Source organism: Musa acuminata, chromosome BXJ1-7 (genome assembly GCF_036884655.1).
Source record: "Musa acuminata AAA Group cultivar baxijiao chromosome BXJ1-7, Cavendish_Baxijiao_AAA, whole genome shotgun sequence".
NCBI classification, from domain to species: domain Eukaryota; kingdom Viridiplantae; phylum Streptophyta; class Magnoliopsida; order Zingiberales; family Musaceae; genus Musa; species Musa acuminata.
This window is the reverse complement of record NC_088333.1, coordinates 40,748,129-40,767,328: the sequence shown is the minus strand read 5'-3', so window position 1 is coordinate 40,767,328 and position 19,200 is coordinate 40,748,129. Positions and strand designations below refer to the sequence as shown.

At 40.4% G+C, this 19,200-nt stretch overlaps 2 protein-coding genes across 3 annotated transcripts; one reads left to right on the top strand and one right to left on the bottom strand.

Moving 5' to 3' along the window:
- Nucleotides 1–2,896: 2,896 nt before the first annotated feature.
- On the top strand, nucleotides 2,897–14,774 carry LOC103992611 (DDB1- and CUL4-associated factor homolog 1). 2 transcript variants are annotated; one of them, XM_009412392.3, is made up of 14 exons: nucleotides 2,897–3,255; nucleotides 5,320–5,401; nucleotides 5,489–5,605; nucleotides 5,708–5,883; nucleotides 5,972–6,893; nucleotides 6,987–7,084; nucleotides 7,181–7,601; nucleotides 7,720–8,313; nucleotides 8,410–8,589; nucleotides 8,706–9,221; nucleotides 9,656–9,766; nucleotides 9,969–10,087; nucleotides 10,184–11,792; nucleotides 13,849–14,774. In XM_009412392.3, the coding sequence occupies exons 1-14, from the start codon at nucleotides 3,041–3,043 to the stop codon at nucleotides 14,545–14,547; spliced, it is 5,859 nt and encodes a 1,952-aa protein (XP_009410667.2). In that variant the 5' UTR covers nucleotides 2,897–3,040; the 3' UTR covers nucleotides 14,548–14,774. The 2 variants fall into 2 exon arrangements, with proteins under 2 accessions (XP_009410667.2, XP_065049222.1); XM_065193150.1 differs by having other exon boundaries at nucleotides 3,128–3,255; nucleotides 5,330–5,401.
- Nucleotides 14,775–14,886: 112 nt separating this feature from the next.
- On the bottom strand, nucleotides 14,887–16,892 carry LOC135679413 (subtilisin-like protease SBT3.17). The gene is made up of 3 exons (XM_065193151.1): nucleotides 16,609–16,892; nucleotides 16,389–16,486; nucleotides 14,887–15,165 (listed from the first exon to the last, which is right to left on the bottom strand). Exons 1-3 carry the CDS (start codon nucleotides 16,821–16,823, stop codon nucleotides 15,077–15,079), a joined length of 402 nt encoding a protein of 133 aa, XP_065049223.1. The 5' UTR covers nucleotides 16,824–16,892; the 3' UTR covers nucleotides 14,887–15,076.
- Between the last annotated feature and the right edge of the window lie 2,308 nt (nucleotides 16,893–19,200).

Genomic DNA, 19,200 nt, shown 5'->3' with positions numbered 1-19,200 from the left:
AAAGGATTACTTGAAGTTGTCGGTACGACATCATGATCATTATCGACGAATCTGTCATCAGAGTCGGTCGTGATCGATGGGTGGTCTGATGCTGACAGGCTGAAGAAGCAGCTTCGGTTTTCTCGTGGGAAACCACTGAGTTGCTGTCTCAGTCCATGATTCCTATTGCCATTCTTCGAAACCAGGCTCTCTCTCTCTCTCTCTCTCTCTCTCTCTCTCTCTCTCTCTCTCTCTGTGCATGGTGAGTAAGTAACGTAATCTCAGATTAATGTCTAAGAGAATGTGCTTAAGATTCATCTTGATAGGGAAATCTTCTCGGCTAATGATAGCTTAACACATAGCCGTAGTTGGTAAGAAGATGATAAGACCCGCGTAATGGTCTGACTATGTGGACGTCAGTCCAAAACAAACGAAATATATTATGGGTTATTCTTTTGTACAAAGTTATCTTTTGGACAGGTAAAAGATCGGACAGGTTAGTCTTCGTATAGGTCATTCATGAAGTACGTGAGTAGATTTACCTCTCGAGAGAGTTTTAGAGGTACCTTGATGACAATCTTATCCTTATTGCACTTACAGATCTGAATCATGTTGGACTAACATAGGTGTCATCGAATTATCCCATAATATTTTGATGTTAGAAGGAGGACTCACATCAAATAAATCTTATCAGCCTGTCAACCCACTCAACAAGCACTTAAACGATGACACTCTACCCCTGATCCACAGCACATTTCATGCACGGGGGATAACGGTTGATGTTCCCAAATCTCAACATAGACTTCGATATAGTATTGACATTTATTCAATGATCCAAACTTATATCATCTAGTGATGACCTTACTTATATACTTGTCAAAGTCAAAGTCTTCTTGAACCTAACTCAATAAGTGCAGTTGTTAATATGGATGATATAGACCATCGCCCTAATCCTACCACTCAACAAGTGGCTCCAGCACCTCCGTAGCCTACGATACTACTAATGCCCATCATGATCCTCTGACCCAACGTGATGTTAATCTTATAGGAGCGACCAAGGCTTGTCGAGCACCCAATAGATAGGGGCACTTCGATCCCAAACCATGGAGTTTAGCAAACCTCACCACTCACTGTCCACCTTATTGGAGTTTGAGGCACAATCGACTACTTTCACATAAGAGAATCTTTATGTGCAACATATGGACTAATGCTTGGAAGATATGCACCAAGAGTTTCACTTGCTCAAGGGTGAGGATTTGGCCAATCTCATCTCAAGTCAATCCTCATTCACTCAGAAGATCCAAAAAGAGCTTAGCTTCATTAGCTTCCGACGATCAAGCTTGAAGGCATTTGACGAAGGTACAAACGCAATCGAGCACATCGTGAACTTCCATGCTTGATGTTTTTATACAGCATGTCAAACACCTTGATGTGTCACACCTTTTCTATAATATTATAAGATTCGACTGTATGCTCATCGGAAGTCACTTTCGGTTCCTTTCGTAGTTGGCCCGATGTGCCCCTCTCAGGGTAAGCATATCAATGGCACTTGACGTTCCCCTTAGGATGAGCGTCCAAGAAATATTTGATGCACCCATCTCGGATTGAGCGTCCAAGAAATGCTCGATGCACCCCTTTTGGTGTGATAATCTCAATGACATCTAGTGCACTTCCTTAGGATGAGTATCTAAGAAATGTCTGATACATCCCTCTCGGGGTGAGCATCTCAACGACACCCGACATGCTTCTCATGAGTGAGCATTCAAAAAATGTTCGATGCACCTCTCTTGAGGTGAGCATCTCAATGGCACATAGTGTGCACCTCAGGATTAGCATCTAAGAAATACTCGATGGACTACTCTCAGGATGAGCATCTTAACAGCACACAACATGCCCACCTTAGGGTGAGGATCCAAGCAATGTCCGATGTTACCCCCTTGGGGTAAGTATCCAATAATTGCCTAAGGCACAACTTGTGAGACGACCCCCTTAGCAAGGGCGCGAGACATCCACATCGACGAGCGCCTTAGGCGATCAGGTGGGATAGCTTCTAACTTTCTCAACGAGTGCCCAAGATGACATTGTATTAAGTAATCTATTAGTATTTGATCCGAGATTTATTAATATTCCATCAAGGTAAAATGTAAGGTATATAAATTTTGATAAAAGTTATAAATATTCACAATAATAAATATGATAGTTACCATAGTTATTTAACAAAAAGGTATTAATAATCTTCCGAGATAAATCTAGAAGTATATTTTAGTCCCTATAAATACTGTCCTAAAAGAATCCGAACTCATACATTCAATCTCTTTAATTTATTTCATCTGAATTCTTTCTAAATATTATTATTTAATTTATTATTTCAAACACTTATTATTTTTCTCAATCAAAATCCTTAAACCCTATTTTTTACCCTACCGGTTCGTGCTGCTTTGACCATCGTGCTGAAATGGATCGAAAAGTAACAACGATGGAGCACGTTTATTCTGAGGGACATTGGACCACGCTTGGGCTCAACGCGAATGGGTCCGACCCAAACACATCAAAGCCCAATAGGCTTCTAATTGGTTGCTCACTCAAATCGTTGGACGCGCCCGCACGCTACATACGGAGCCCGAAGATGCTTCCGGACTTCACCTCGCCTCCCATTCGCCGTTGCGGTACTCCGCGGGAACAGCGTCGAGGCATATCACCCGTCACGCCTTACCGGGCTTTCGGTGGGACCCGATGCTGGGCCACCATCCCCTCCAATGACGAGGTGGGTAGAGACGGAAAAGTTGCCTTGGAATCGGTGCGTCGGGAAGGTGTCGTGAGCTCGAAACGGCGAAGCGGCGCTTAAACGCATCCAGCGGAACACCATAACCGGCACGGTAGGTTTAAGCAACGCAGAGGCCCTCGGCGACGTCTCCTTCTCTCTCTCTCTCTCTCTCTCTTTCTCGGTTTGTGCCGCTATAATCTTCCGTGTTGTTCGCCGTCTCTTGGAATCTGGTTTGCGAAACGATCAGGAGACGCGATCGACGAGGGAGGGGAAACCGTAGTGGAGGCAGGGACACCGATGGAGGCGGTGCCGGGGGCGTCGGCGGACGAGATGGCGCCGGGGACGTCGTCGGCGGCCGGATCAGAGGAGGCGAAGGTGAATGGGGAAGGGGATGACGAGGCGCTGGTCGCCAGGGCGCAGAAGCTGATCGGCAAGATCGTCGACACCCAGGAGAACCCTAACCCTAGGCTCCTCCACGCCCTCGCGTCGATCCTCGAGGCTCAGGAATCAAGGTTTGTTCCATATTTCGTTATCTTCTATCTTGTAATTGAAGATCCTAGGGTTTCGGTTCATGGGGTGGGTCCGGGCTCGGAACATCTCGGGCGTTGGGTTGAATAGTTAGGAGGGAAATGGTGGGATTTAACCACATTTTTACATGGCTTTTTCCCCATCTTTTTACATCCAATCCTCTCCAGAAATTGCTATTCGTACTTTTTTTTTTGTTGCACAAGAATGAGTTTTTGGGTGGGTCCGTGTTTTTTTGGCCCATCGCTTGGTACAGAGCTTTGAAGCTACGTTTAGGACATCGAATTTGAGCTTTCGAGACTATGATATGTGCCTTTTCTTTCATTTGTATCTTGAATTCCGTCAATGCAATTGCATCCACGCTGAAGCGAGATCTGTAATTGCCTACGTTCGCATTTAATTGATACGTGTAATTAGCAACTCGTGCATCTTAATTATGTGAAGACAAAATTCAATATATTTAGTTGTGGTCAAGATAACAATAGAAGAATGTTTCTCTCTTTAATACTAGCATGTAGATTCCTGTAAGTTTAAGCTGGATTGTTATGGAGGGAGACATTCCAGGCCATCAAATTAAATATCTGCTATTGTGAATTAAAGAGCGTAGAATTTAGAACTTGTGCTGCAGTGTGTCTAAATGAAAATTCCCCTTGCTCACTAGAAAGTGAAGGCACTAAATAGTAATGTAACTGAGTTCTGTTTTAAGGAGGTGTTTGTATTGACTCGTAATTTAGAAAGTGAAGGCACCAAATAGTAATGTAACTGAGTTCTGTTTTATGGAGGTGTTTGGATTGACTCGTAATTTAGAAAGTGAAGGCACTAAATAGTAATGTAACTGAGTTTTGTTTTGAAGAGGTGTTTGTATTGACTTGTAATTTATAGTATAGCTCTTTTGAAGCAATTTGCTGGAAGTTTGCCATGACTACTGCTGTTCAAAAAGTTTCTACCAGCCACAGTAGCAAGAGATCTGTAAGATTTCCTGCACGGTATGATGTTTGCTAGTAACATTCTAGCATGTGTCTACATGTGTCAGGTATGATGTTCCTAGATGTTTACTAGTAACATTCTAGCTATAAGACTTCCACACTAGCTTCAAATTGTGTCAGACATGTGTCAGTTGACACAGTAATAATTGGTCTTGTTAAGTCATTTATTATGATATCATTGATATCGTTTCATTCTTTACTCTCTCCATGGCAACATTTCGAGCGGATCATAATTTATTAATTCTGAATTATTTTGATATATCTTCTATACTATTATAAACTTTTATCTGTCACGTGAGCCAAAGAAAAGTATTTGTCACTAGTTAATCTTTGGACCAACAATACAACAGCAACAATAAAGTTGTAATGTTGTGACTAGTTGGGGTTCGCTAGTCACTACATGGATCTTTTGCTATTCTGTAAAAGGCCGTATCCTTAGTTAATTTTTTTTATTTGAATCTTTGTTTATAGTTTTTAGTGAAGTCTCTTTAGGCCTTTCTCTACCTCTTCTCCTACCGTTTATAATAATTATTTCATTCTAACTAGAACATATATAGATCTCCTTAACAAATGTTCATACAATCTTAAATAGTTTTTCTTCATTGTATCCTATATCGAAGCTACATTTAATTGGTTTCGAGTGAAAATATTTTTTTTCTTATCTTTCTTATAATTTCACATGTCAACCTCAATATTCTATCTTAGCAGCACAAACTTTATGAATATGTTATTCAAGTGTCCAACACTCAAATCCATAAAGCATATTTGTACATATCTATACATGCTACAATTGTGACTTGTTGCTCTTTCTGAATTGACCAAAATGGGGATGGCATGTTACATTTTACATAATCTGGTTCATTGTCCTGTTCTTTTGTTTGCTCTTTCTTTTAGTTTGTCTATTGTAATTAGTTGGTTCGTGTAGTTCATTTTGCAGAGAGAATTATGTAAATTGGTGCATATAGGTTGATGTCTTGCTTGTTTAAGATTGTTACTATAGTGCAAAACTTTCATGTTATTTCTCTTGTTGCCTCATTTTGGTTCCTTTTCTTCAATATTCTTCAGATACCTGCAGGAATCTGTGAGTTCACCTTTTAACAATGTCCGGGCTTCTCATACTATTGGAAGGTTAGCTAACCTAGTGCAGGTACGCTGTAGTCTTCTACTTGAGTTGGATTTAAATCCTAAGATTTTACATTCACATGGTTGATTATATTATGCGTTTTTTCCCCAGGAGAATGATGAATTTTATGAGGCAATTTCATCAAAATTTTTATCAGAAAGCAGATACTCAACTGGTGTTCGTGCAGCTGCTGCAAGACTGATTCTTAGCTGTTCCTCAAGTTGGATGGTAAGCTAAATTCCATTATGGTAGTTATGCTACTTTTAGTATATGTGTTGATTCTGCTGACTTCTATTGTCCTGTGGTATTTTGCCTGTGAAAATTCTCAAGTATCCGCATGTTTTTGATGATGATGTGCTGGACAACATCAAAACCTGGTTAATGGAGGAAAATATAGATTCTAATGATGATTGTATATGGAAACATGTATTTGGTGAGGATAAGCCAACAGAATCAGAAATGTTGACAACTTATGCTACAGGACTTCTTGCTTTAGCATTGGCTAGGTATTAAAATTTTCTTTAGCCTGTTCAGCATGTTCTTTTTGCTCTTCTATTGCATAATGTTTTACAAGGTTTTCGATGATTGTATCAGTCCTGGTCCAGTTGTTGAAGACATCTTGACATCAGGCTTATCTGCAAAGCTCATGCGTTATCTGCGTACACGGATCCTTGGGGATGCCAATGTTGGTCAGAAAAATTGCACGTACCCGGTAGAGGTCAAGCATGCTTCAGTTGCTAGCTATCTCAGGGGTCGGGATGAAAACAAATTAAGATCACGCGAGGTTTCAGATGCTCCTCGTTTGGAAGGTTTAAAGGCTGGAGATGAAGGGTCATCAGACGATTCATGTGTTCATCGGGATTGTGATAGAGTAACTAGGCAAGTTTGTTCAGATGAGTATTGGGGGGACTCATTGAAACCTGAGATAACTGATTCATCTACGGCAGTTGATGGTGCATATGAGATGGTCGAGGGAAATGCTGATCTTGCTAGTAATGAATGGCAAGATAGGAATTTGCTTGATGGGAAGTTGAGATATGGTGAAAGACTTCTTGCTGCAAGATCGACTCGAGATGAGGATCCTGATGAAAATATGAGGGATGACTCGTCGAGGCGAAGGGTTATCAGGGGATTACAGAGAAGTAGAACCAAAGGAAGGATCAGTGAAGGAAACTCGGACAGTGACAGGGTTTTGACATCCCCTAGTTCTGGATTAAGACTTGGAGGAAGTGGTAGGGTTTCCAGGGACAGAAACTTACTAAAGAATGAAGACACTAGAAAAGTGACTGACACTACGAACAACTCAGTCAAGCTTGATCGGGAAGGTTTGGTCATTGGAGAGGATAATGATGACCGTTTATTGGATTGTTATATTGGCTCAAGAGATATATCTGAAATGGTAAAGAAAGCAATAGGAGCTGCTGAAGCTGAAGCAAGAGCTGCTGATGCACCTGCAGAAGCAATTAAAGCGGCAGGAGATGCGGCAGCTGAACTTGTGAAGACTGCTGCTTTAGAGGTAACTACTGGAATACAAAGCTCATATGATCATTATTTTGCTTTTCTTTTAACTGTTCTAGTGTCCTGATCTTTTAAATGTTTTATTTTATAGGCCTGGAATAATACAAAGATTGAAGAAGAGGTCATTTTAGCTGCTTCTAAAGCTGCAAGTTCTGTTGTTGATGCTGCTATTGCAACGGAGATTTCTCGGTAACTCGACTGCGACCATCCACCAAATGGAAGGGTCTTTCTAATTTTTGTTATGCATTTGTTTGTTAGCTAATATTGGAATTTTTGCTGGTCTAGGACTGCGAATGAAGTCAATGAAAATTTGACGGAAACCAAGGCTATGGAAGTTGAAGGGGATGAAATGCCAGAAGACTTCAGCATTTTGGATAAAGAGCCTCTTGCAAGGCTCAGAGAAAAATACTGCATTCAGTGTCTTCAAATTTTGGGAGAATACGTTGAAGCTTTTGGACCAATTCTGCACGAAAAAGGTGTTGATGTCTGCCTTGCATTGTTGCAACAGAGTTTCAAGGAAGAAGTACTTGATAATCTGTCTATGCTGCCAGAAGTGCTCAAACTGATATGTGCCCTAGCTGCTCATCGTAAGTTTGCCGCTGTATTTGTTGATCGTGGTGGCATACAGAAACTTCTTTCTGTTCGTAGGGTCCCACAAACCTTCTTTGGTCTTTCGTCATGCTTATTCACCATTGGTTCTCTTCAGGTAATAACACAGCATGTAAATTTGCCAAGGTTTTTGGCCTTTTTTTTTTGTTACTGTTCATATTTCAATGTACCATCTGCACTTGCTTAATAAAATCTCGCGGGCAACATGTCTGCAGGGTATTATGGAACGTGTGTGTGCGCTTCCATCTGATGTGGTGAGTAAGGTGATTGAGCTGGCACTTCAGCTTCTTGTGTGCCCCCAAGACCAAGCTCGGAAAAATGCTGCTATCTTTTTTGCTGCTGCTTTTGTGTTCAGAGCAGTTCTGGACTCGTTTGATGCACATGATGGCCTACAGAAAATGTTAAATCTCTTGCATGGTGCTGCATCAGTTAGATCAGGTGGAAATTCTGGAACATTAGGCATGCCTGATGCAGCTCTTAGAAATGATCGATCAGAAATACTGACTGCATCTGAAAAGCAGATCGCTTATCATACTTGTGTTGCATTACGCCAGTATTTCAGGGCCCATCTCCTTTTGCTTGTAGAATCTCTTCGTCCAAATAAAAGTAGTCGAACTGTAGCACGTAATACTTCAAGTGCAAGAGCTGCATATAAACCGCTCGATATCAGCAATGAGTCTATGGATGCAGTGTTCCTTCAGATACAGCGTGATAGGAAGATAGGACCTGCATTTGTTAGAGTTCGTTGGTCTCCAGTTGATAGGTTTTTGGCCTCTAATGGTCATATAACAATGTTGGAGCTGTGTCAGGTAGAAGCAATTCTTGCCTGTTGTTTATTTTGTGGGGCGAGTTTTTAGATATTTAGTTATTTTGCTCTAATAGTGGAAACTTCTCTATTTGTGCAGGCTCCTCCTGTTGAGCGGTATCTGCATGATTTGGCCCAATATGCATTAGGTGTCCTCCATATAGTCACTTTCATACCCCATAGTCGTAAATTGATTATAAATGCTACTTTAAGCAATAATCGCGTTGGCATGGCAGTTATTTTAGATGCAGCTAATGGTGCCGGATTTGTTGATCCTGAGGTATGGTTGAACTTAGTAAGATGTCAATTCCAGTAATGGCTTTTCTCCTAGTTATAATGCATACTTTTTTTTTTAGGTTATTTATTTCTATGTTTCTTTGCGTACTTGTGTGTCAGGTAATCCACCCAGCGTTAAATGTTTTAGTAAATCTTGTATGTCCACCTCCTTCTATCAGCAACAAATCCTCTTTATCTGCACAAGGTCAGCAGCCTGCTTCGGTCCAATCATCAAGTGGTCACTCAGAAAGCAGAGAAAGGTTCTCTGAAAGGCATATTTCAGATCGTATTCCATTGCCCACTCAAAATGAGTCTAGGGAGATCAATAGTGAACCTAATTTGGAGAGGAGTAACACAACAGTTCCTTTGACTCCATCAGGAGTGGTTGGAGATCGCAGAATATCTTTAGGACCTGGATTTGGGTGTGCTGGTCTTGCAGCTCAGTTGGAGCAAGGATATCATCAGGCAAGAGAGGCTGTTCGTGCCAACAATGGTATAAAAGTTCTATTGCATCTTCTTCACCCTCGGATGATTACACCTCCTGCAGCCCTGGACTGCATTCGAGCTCTAGCATGTCGTGTTTTGCTTGGTCTGGCTAGAGATGAAACCATAGCACATATACTTACAAAACTTCAGGTGTGCAGATATTGACTTTGCATATTTTGCATTACTGGTAATATAAGAGCTGTTTGAATGCTTATAATGCCAAAATTGCGTTGGATGCCTTTCTGAAGCATCTAATGCTGCAGAACTTGAAGTTATGCCCCTTTGGAAGGGTAGATTTTAGGATAGACACTTGTATAAGGTGTATATGAAAAGGGAGATTTTCTTAGCATGTGCACCTGTTTTATTTGTATATGCAGATACACTCTTGAAGAGGTGTATATGCAGTAATCTAATATATTTACTCGGCTATTGAGAATGTAATCCTTAATGCAACTACCAAGCTACTTATGGTCCAATTTCTTGTTTAATCTGTGATCAGTGTCTTTTTTCCCTAGATTGATTGCAATTTTCAGAATTTACAAGATAGTCACCCAACCTAAACCTCTCTCTGAATTTGTATTCAGGTGGGTAAGAAGCTGTCAGAACTTATTCGAGATTCAGGTTGCCAGGCAGGCGGAACAGAACAAGGACGCTGGCAAGCTGAACTAGTACAAGTTGCCATCGAGTTGATTGCAGTAAGTAACGTTGAGCAAACCTTGTTATTTCTGCATGTAGTATGAATGTTGTTCGGTTCTGATGGTAACATGCTACTACTATGCTAGCTTTCTTAGATCGAGATGGTTGTGTTGGCTTCTAAAGTTTTTGTATTTTTTTCTGACCCACTGGTCCTTCATTGAACTGTTACAGTTTCTGTAACGTGATCAGTTTGTTTTGTAGATTGTAACAAATTCTGGCCGTGCAAGCACATTGGCAGCCACTGATGCTGCAGCTCCTACATTGAGACGTATTGAGAGAGCTGCAATAGCTGCAGCAACTCCTATTACTTATCATTCCAGGTTTTTTTTGTTTGCTCTGCACATACCAAGTTTTTTCACAAATTTTGAAGTTTAATGCTATCTTCTTATGTGGTTTCACATGCACTTACCACTCAGGGAGCTGTTGTTATTAATTCATGAACATCTTCAGAGATCTGGCTTGACGGCTACAGCTGCCTTGCTACAAAAAGAGGCTGACTTGACACCTTTGCCATCTTTAGGAGTACCATCTCCTCCCTTACACCAAACTTCAGTGCAAGATACTTCATCTGTACAACTCCAGTGGCCATCAGGCCGTGCTTCTTGTGGGTTTAGTTCAGATGTGAAGATGTCTCCGCGAGATGAAGACACTGGTCTAAAGCCTGAATCAACTGTGATGACTTCCAAAAAGAAAACACTGACCTTCTCTTCAAGTTTCTCACAGGGGAAAAGTCATCTTCCATCACATTCTTCTTCTGTTGTTAAATCTTCTGTTGTAAATGGTCATACAGCTCACGAGGGCTTGGAAACAACTCCTCCATCTGCTTGCAAGTCTACTGCAGATATTGAGCCGCCATCGAAAACACCAAATTTATTACCTGTGAAAAGGAAGTTAAATGAATTGAAGGATCTCTTTTCTGCAACACCAGCAAAGCGCCTTCTGACGTCAGACCTTGCTTCACATTCTGCAACCAATCAGATGTCAACTTCTGGTCAGAGAAATCATCTTTCAAATCCAAATTGTCTATCTCCTCATGCCAACACCACACCACGGGATCGTTTCAGCAGAGGAGCATGCGGCAGCTTGTCTGGGAATAATATAGATGATATCCGTCACCCTAACAGTTATGGAGCGTCGACAGCACCTGTAGCCCAATCTGGTCTTCCAGCTGACCAACAGCCAGGAAATACTGAGAGGATGACTCTTGATTCATTAGTTGTGCAATATTTGAAGAATCAACATCGTCAGTGTCCAGCACCTATTACCACCTTGCCGCCACTTTCTCTTTTGCATCCACACGTGTGCCCAGAACCTAGCCGGAGCCTGAATGCACCTGCAAATGTAACTGCACGGGCCAGTACCAGGGAGTTCATGAAACAGTATGGAGGAATCCATGCCCATCGTAGAGATCGTCAATTTGTATATAGTCGGTTCAGGCCATTTCGTACCTGCCGAGATGATGCTGCTTTGTTGACATGCATTACTTATCTCGGGGATTCTTCTCATATTGCAACTGGAAGTCATTCTGGTGAGCTAAAAATATTTGATTCAAACAGTGGAAATGTTTTAGAGAGTCAGACATGCCACCAGACTCCTGTTACACTGGTTCAATCAGCCTCTTGTGGTGGAAATCAATTTGTTCTTTCTTCGGGTTTGTATGATGTTAAGTTATGGGATGCTTCCTCCATTTCAACCGGGCCCTTGCATTCATTTGAAGGATGTAAGGCTGCCCGTTTTAGCCATTCGGGGACCAACTTTGCTGCCTTGTCATCAGACACTTCTCGTCGTGAGGTTCTCCTTTATGATGTCCAAACGTACAATGTAGAGCTTAGACTTCCTGACAGCTCAAGCAACCATCCAGGCATTGTTCGAGGACATGCACAATCCCTGATACACTTTAGTCCATTGGACACACTGCTATTATGGAACGGAATCCTGTGGGATAGGAGGAGTTCAAGTGCTGTTCATCGTTTCGATCAATTCACAGATTATGGCGGTGGTGGGTTTCATCCTGCTGGAAATGAGGTAGAAACTGCACTTCTAACCTTTTATTTTGCATATTATTTATCACTATTTATTTTATGTTGGTGTGTACTTCTGGATCTATATTGTGTCATCTTGGTCAATTTTAGTGCACTCAATTTCATAAATAACATAAAACAATTTGGCATAACAAATTGTGGAGCTTCAAAAGAAAATTATAGTTGTTTCTGGAAGTTCTCCGTTGACATTTTCTCTGAAGCGTAGTAAAATATGTACAGTGATCATGTACTCTTTTAGTCCACGTCATTTATGGATCTTTTCATGCAGTTCTTCCAAATCTCTTATGCTGTTCTAATTAGACTTAAGACTGGACATTGAAGAAAATTGTAACAAGAAGTGTGATTTATATTGCTTTTCATATTGCGCATCCTCTAATTTTTTAGGATTTGATTAGGATGTTATAAATGTTTATGCATAGACTTGATCCATAAAATAGGAACCGACAAAAGAATCTCCTTTTCTTTCCCTTGTGAAATCAAAATTTTAAGGTGGAAGTTAATGAGAACAACAAAGGAAATTCTAAACAATTTTCCTAGGATTCATATTTTTTTTTCCTTGGTGGGATAGTTAATTAATATATACATGGTTTGAATCAGGAAACCGTTCTTTTGGGGTAAGTTTGTGATATTGATCTCCCCAGATTTTAGATTAGCTGAAAGCCTCATGCAATGTAGCATCCTCTTTTATGTTTAACAATCTACACAACCTTTGTCTGTGATTTTTATAGATTCATCACAAAGAGGGAGACTTTTGGATGTGCCAAAAAAGGTCAGCCACCGGAGTCCACTAAAACAAATTTGGATCACATCGTTTGAGTTTAAGCTTAAAAGATCTGATACTTTAGGCCTCGAGATGTTGTAGATGGTGGTAGAAGCCCCCAGATGACAGTTAGGGTTTAAACTCATTCTTCTTGGATTGAACAAAGTTTGAAGTAGAGGGTATTGGACAAGAAGGAAATTATTTTTGCATGAAATGCATAGGTTAGTTCTTTGCAAACAAAGAACTTTTCCGGTTTCTTAAAGTATTTAGGTGGATGTGACCCATTAATCATTCAGGGTTGAAAAGAGCAGATAATTCGAGTAGATTTCTGGTAGGCAAAGTTTGTGACAGTCATAGGGCAACATATGGACAGGTGGTAGTCGACAGGACTTCTATGTTTGGATACTCTTAGGAGGTATAGACTTAATCATTTTAAGGAATGCATCGACCTCATTCATTATTCAGGGGAACTTATTTGTCGGAGCTCAGGGATTCTCATAGAATTGCCTGTGTTAGAAGATATTCATGTGTGAGAGATTGAAAAAGATGACTGAGAGAATAGTTTCATATTGATAAATATCGAGAGAGTCGGATGATATATTTCCAAGTCTAGCCCACAATCTATTAACTTAAGCCTTTCGATTGAATTGGTGTCTGACTTAATATGTTAAACCTGCTCATCATTGCTAGATTTCTGACAGCCTGAAACTTGTTTTGTAGTGCTCAAATTATCTAGATTAGGGTTCTAACTGAATAAACTTGATTGCAATTCTTTGGCCCATCTATATCATGATTCCTAATGCAATCTGCCTAATAGTTCTTGTAATGCTTTAACCATATAATACATAATGTTGATAATTATAAATCAGTTGACCGAAAATTGTCTGCTGACTATTTAGTTGCTTATTCTCAAGCTGCTTTGTTGTAGTTTTCTGAGCTTATATTGGTGGCATAAGTTTGAAACTCTGTAATTGCTGTTTATATTGCCTCTGCATCACATTCTTTTGGTATACCACCTTGATGTTGTCTTTGTTAATATTTTTCGTCCATGCAAGAACTTTGTATATTTGAGGTTGAGCATTAGGTGCATCTCTCTCGATCACAATTGGTTTATGCACTTCCGTGGCATGCGCCTGCTTCACTTTAAGATCTCTGATCTGCTCTTTCATGATTCTCTTCAATTTCCATTGTTTTCTTCCCTGTTTAAAGCTCTGACATAAGATGCCAAATGTTTAATTTGCTCTTTATACCTGTTGACATTATGTTTTATTGGGTGTAGATTATAATCAATTCTGAGGTGTGGGATCTTCGCAAGTTCAAGCTTTTGAGGACGGTGCCTTCGCTGGACCAGACGGTAATCACGTTCAATGGTGGTGGGGATGTCATATATGCAATACTGAGGCGCAACCTTGAGGACGTGATGTCGGCTGTCAACACCCGTCGCGTTCGACATCCGCTATTCCCTGCCTTCCGCACGATTGATGCCGTGAACTATGCTGATATCGCGACGGTTCAGGTTGATCGTTGCGTCCTAGACTTGGCCGTTGATCCCACCGACTCCTTTGTGGGCATCATCGCCATGGATGACCACGATGAGATGTTCTCCTCCGCCAGGCTCTACGAGGTCGGTCGAAAACGGCCAACCGATGATGACTCGGACCCGGACGATGGCGGTGAGACTGATGAGGACGACGAGGAAAACGAGGAGTCCGAGGCGGATGTGGATGCGATCTTGGAGGCAGAGTTGGATGGTGACGGAGACAGCGACTCGGATGACATGAGCAATGATGAGGACGATGAAGATGTAGACAGCGGAGATGAACTGGACGAAGGGGACTTCAACCTCGGGGGCGCAGACTTTGAGGGGGGGAGAGGGCTGTTGGAGATCATGGCCGAGGGTGAGGAGGAGGGTGACTCTGATGAGGGTGAGCTGGTGGAGTCTTTGAGCAGCGGGGAGGAAGGGGATTTTACATTCTAAATCTCTATTGTGCCGTGCCATGCCATGCCATGCCATCCGATAACGCCGCTTGGCTACGAGGCTATGTAACTATTATTATCATCTAGAATTTTCTTGGAGGAAGGTAGAATTTGGAAGACTCAGCAACTCAAGAAATGTAAACAGCGAGTGCAACGAAAAGGGTCATTACATTTTGGTCTGTCAATCATATTAAAAGAAAAATAAGTGCCTATTAAGTTTTTCTTTTCTTTTCTTCATTACATTTTGGAGTATTCGATGAGATCCCGTTGTTGTACACTTCCTGTTGCTAAACTAATCCAAGCGCATGCCAGAACGCAGATCCAGGAAACGCAGTGGCAGTGCAGGAAAGCAATGCTGATTACCAAACCCAAGTAGGATATAACGATCCAAAAGCAATCAAATACAAGAAACAAGATTCAACACATCGGAAAGCAGCTAAGATAGATAGATACATTGCTTCGCTTATTTATTCTGCCACATAATATTCGCCAGCAGCGCACACCAGGGGAGAAGACAGTCAGTCTGGGAACTACATGCCCAAGTTAGTAACAGCGCTGACCCTGGATCCATGGAGGCTCACGGTCTTGCTCGGCACAACCCGAAGAACACCCGGTTGCTCTGCAAGATCATGCATAATATCAGGTTAAGAAGATCATGCATACGGCACACTCGTCAATCCGAAAACCTAAAACCTTTCACCCAGGAACCACCAAGATATGATAATTCTTTTGTTTTTGATATAATATTGATGCCGCCGAAATCTGTCGAGACGGTATAAATAAATCTTTTTTTTAGGCAACCAAAAGAGATCTTTTCTTATAGATCTCTCAAGGAAGAAGCAACGGTGACACCGGCAAAAATCCATTCAAACAAATCCTATAATTTATAAGAGCATCACTCGACCTAACCTCAACTTATTGAAAGTCGAATTATCTTACTACAACAGCTTCAAAATAGGGCTCAAGCTGACAAACACAGAGATATTAAACTCCCCTATAGGACATCAAATATGTACCCATCATCGACTTAATGGAAGTCAAACTGTACAGCCATAGAATAGAGCCCAATTGACAGATGATGCAGAGTTAACCCAAGAGATATGGATTATCCTGATTTGATTATAAACTCCAGCTAGAACAATGTGTAGGAGGGAGCAGAAAACTAAGATAACTTCAGCTGAGATCATACAATGTGGTGTTGATAGAAAATAAAAGATAATCATAGACAAAGGTGATGAAAAATACAAATAAAAAATTAATGCATGACTTAGTCAAAACTGTTGGAAACTTCACCACGCCAATTAGACAATTCAAAGACATTGGACAAGTAGTCATTTCATATGTGAAGGCAAGTTTGCACGACAAGCATAAGACTTTGTCTCAAGGTCTATTTGTCGATGAATTTTTGGTTTGTTCTAATCCTACGCATTGTCTACCAAGCAGTTCAAGAAAGAGAGACAAGAGTGCAGAGATTTCCAGGGTCAAAATCAACATCGTGAACATGTTTTGGTATCCCACACCAAAGGACGTGATGAACACGAAGGCATCAAACGCAAATCAGCTCAACTTGTACAAGGATATTTTTCACACCGACAAGTAATCGAAAGGAATTCTCCCCTGATCCAGAAAGAACGGATGATTTGATCGCCAAGTTCACCGATTAGCTTAGAACTAAAACGAAGAGTACAAAAAAATCCAACCTTTATGCTCTTGCAAAGTGTCAGAACTCATCAATATAGCTTAGGACCGAGAACAGAAGGGAAAAGGGAACTCACTCTTGCAAAGTGTCCGATCTGATCGATATAGCTTAGAACTAAGAATACAAGGGAAAAGGGAACTCACTCGACAGTTCCTCGACCTGCGACCGGGTCAGCTTAGCCGAGAACCCACTCGCCGCATGCTTGTAATGATAAATCAGGGAATCCTTGGCGGCCTCCTCGCTGCAAAATGCAAGAAGATCAGTCCCAAACCACAACATCCGAAACCCTAAACCTAGAAAACTTGATCTTCGCCGCCAGACCCGAAACCCTACTCCTACAAAGGCACACGGATCGGGATCGACCTGCCGAGAACAGCAGCCAGGGTTCGGATATGAAACGCCTCTGGTTCCTCGCCCTCCGGCTTCGCGACGTAGACGATGTTGACGGCCGCCTCCTCCTTCTGCGGCGCCTCCTGGAGCTTCGTGGCCGCCTCCGCCATCGGCGATACGATCGAGACCGTGCAGAACAGAACGAGGACAAGGGAAGCGATGGCAAGGAACGAAATCGACGACCGCATTGACTCCTTCGTTCAATCGATCCCTCTCTCTCTCTCTCTCGCTTTCTCGACAACAAAGAACCCAATATGAGATGAAGTCAAGGTTTAAAGAGGGAATCCGGTCGGACGCGCAGTACGTGGTTTTTGACTCGGTTCGACCGCGTCGGTTCGAACGGTTCGGATGCGGACTCGTTTATATGCTTACTGATTGGATCCGAATGATTTGATTTCCTCCTCTTTTTGTTCTCTCTCCTTTTCGTTCGATATATATATATATATATATATATATATACGGTTCGGATGCGGACTCGTTTATACGCTTACTGATTGGATCCGAATGATTTGATTTCCTCCTCTTTTTGTTATCTCTCCTTTTCGTTCGATATATATATATATATATATATACGTGCGAGAAACTATTTTTGTGGGAATCTATCATCTCCATTACTCTAAAAATATACATATATATTTGTACACTCATAAATCATCTTCCAACAATTACAACAAATGATGGAGTTCATGAACTCATCTAATTCCGGGCTTTTAGAGCGCACACCATCGATTTCTTGAAACGATGGAGTTGTTGAAGGAAGAAGATGACCAAAGGAAGTGCCGAGGATTGCCTCGGCACACAATCTCTTCGCCGACCTTATCGAGTAGAGTGATCAGATTTGTTCTCTTCGCTTACGTCAGCGATGTGCTGATCGCTCGCGTTCCTATTTCCAAGAAAACAAGCAAAATAAAGTGTTGTTAGTGAAGCTTCGATTCAAGATTATAAATTATCAACAAAAAGAAGATAAATATATGCCATCAACGTTAATATTAATGATTATTAATTAGAAAAAAAGATTGATTCCATTATTTTCTGATCAAGATTGAAATTTCTTGAATAATTAAGAATATCAATTCCTCGAACCACAAGTGGAATAAGTTTTTCGATGGTATCGATAAAATAAAATTATATATTTCTATATTTATCACCGAATCATTTCGTGAAAAATCTTTCAAATTAATGTGACTTTAAATCCCTATGCATTATTTAAAAAAATTAAAATTTGTATATTAATCGAAAGACTAACAATATCGATATAAAGAAACAAAAAAGTTATTGTGAATCTAAATTAGCTTAAACAATAACGATAAATTTATTGATACAAAAAATATACCTTTTTAAGGTTGACAAAGGAATGTAGGGATCAAACTCTGAACCTCAATTTGAAAGATGATACTCTATTATTGTTGTCATCGTCATCTTCTCTTTCGGAAGCATTGTTCCCATCGGGATCGGTACTCTCTTCGTTAATTTGCATTTCTATTTTGCTTGAGCAATCTATCCTTCTCGACTATAATTTATAGTATTGCGACACTCAAAATCACTATTGAGATTTGCTACAACATGGAGAATCTTTCATAATAAATATTTTCTTTATAAATCAAGATACGTGATTCTTTATACGAATTTACTTGCATGAACTTTGTGTCATGACATGGATTGATTAGGTTGTATTCATGCATACCTCAATACACAGCTAATGCTACGTTAGTGCATCTCAATATTATTCTGTCTTTCCTTCTATTCTCTTATTTCTTCTCTTTATTATTATTATTTTTTCTTCATCATTCTCTTTCCTACTTGTTTTCTTATTTTGACACTCAACCCTTTTCGTTCGTACTACTGACACACTTCTCTCTTCGTTCCCACACGTTTGTCTCATCTCCATCTTTCACTTCTGTTAAATTAGAGTTAAAATTTCTTAGAATTATTATAAATTAAAAAAACATATGGATTCACGATAAAAAAATCATAAAATCTAAATTTTAAAGAGTTTTACAGACTCATAGAATCTAATTTGACATGTATACTTGTTGACTCTATCGATCGGGATAACGATATTTATTTGTTAGTATAACTTTCAAATAGGTATCCCTTGCACATCGCGTCGTGTAACGTAGCAACAAAATCAAAAGAGTGAATACATAGAATTTTTTTTTATAATTTAAAATATTTTTATGTTTAATTTGACATATTAGTCGATGATTAATGAAGGATGAGTGACAGAGATTATCAAGGAATAAGAATACGATGATGGTGAAAAGAAAAAGATGAGTATGATAGTGAGAAGCGACAACGAAAGTGGAAAAGAGCTACGAGAAGTAAAACAATTGATTCCTTTGATACTTAGATAGTCTCGAAAATGATACAAACGTACTTTTCTTAGAGACGCCCCATGTAATTGCTTAAAAATGGACGCTAACTCATCCCTTTAATCTTATGATATAAATGATTATGAATGAAATATTATGTAATTATATGAAATGCATGAAAAATTTCCTTGATGTGCCACAAACGTTAGGGGGGTATCGAACCGTGTGGGGGCCATCTATCGGATATCTCTCT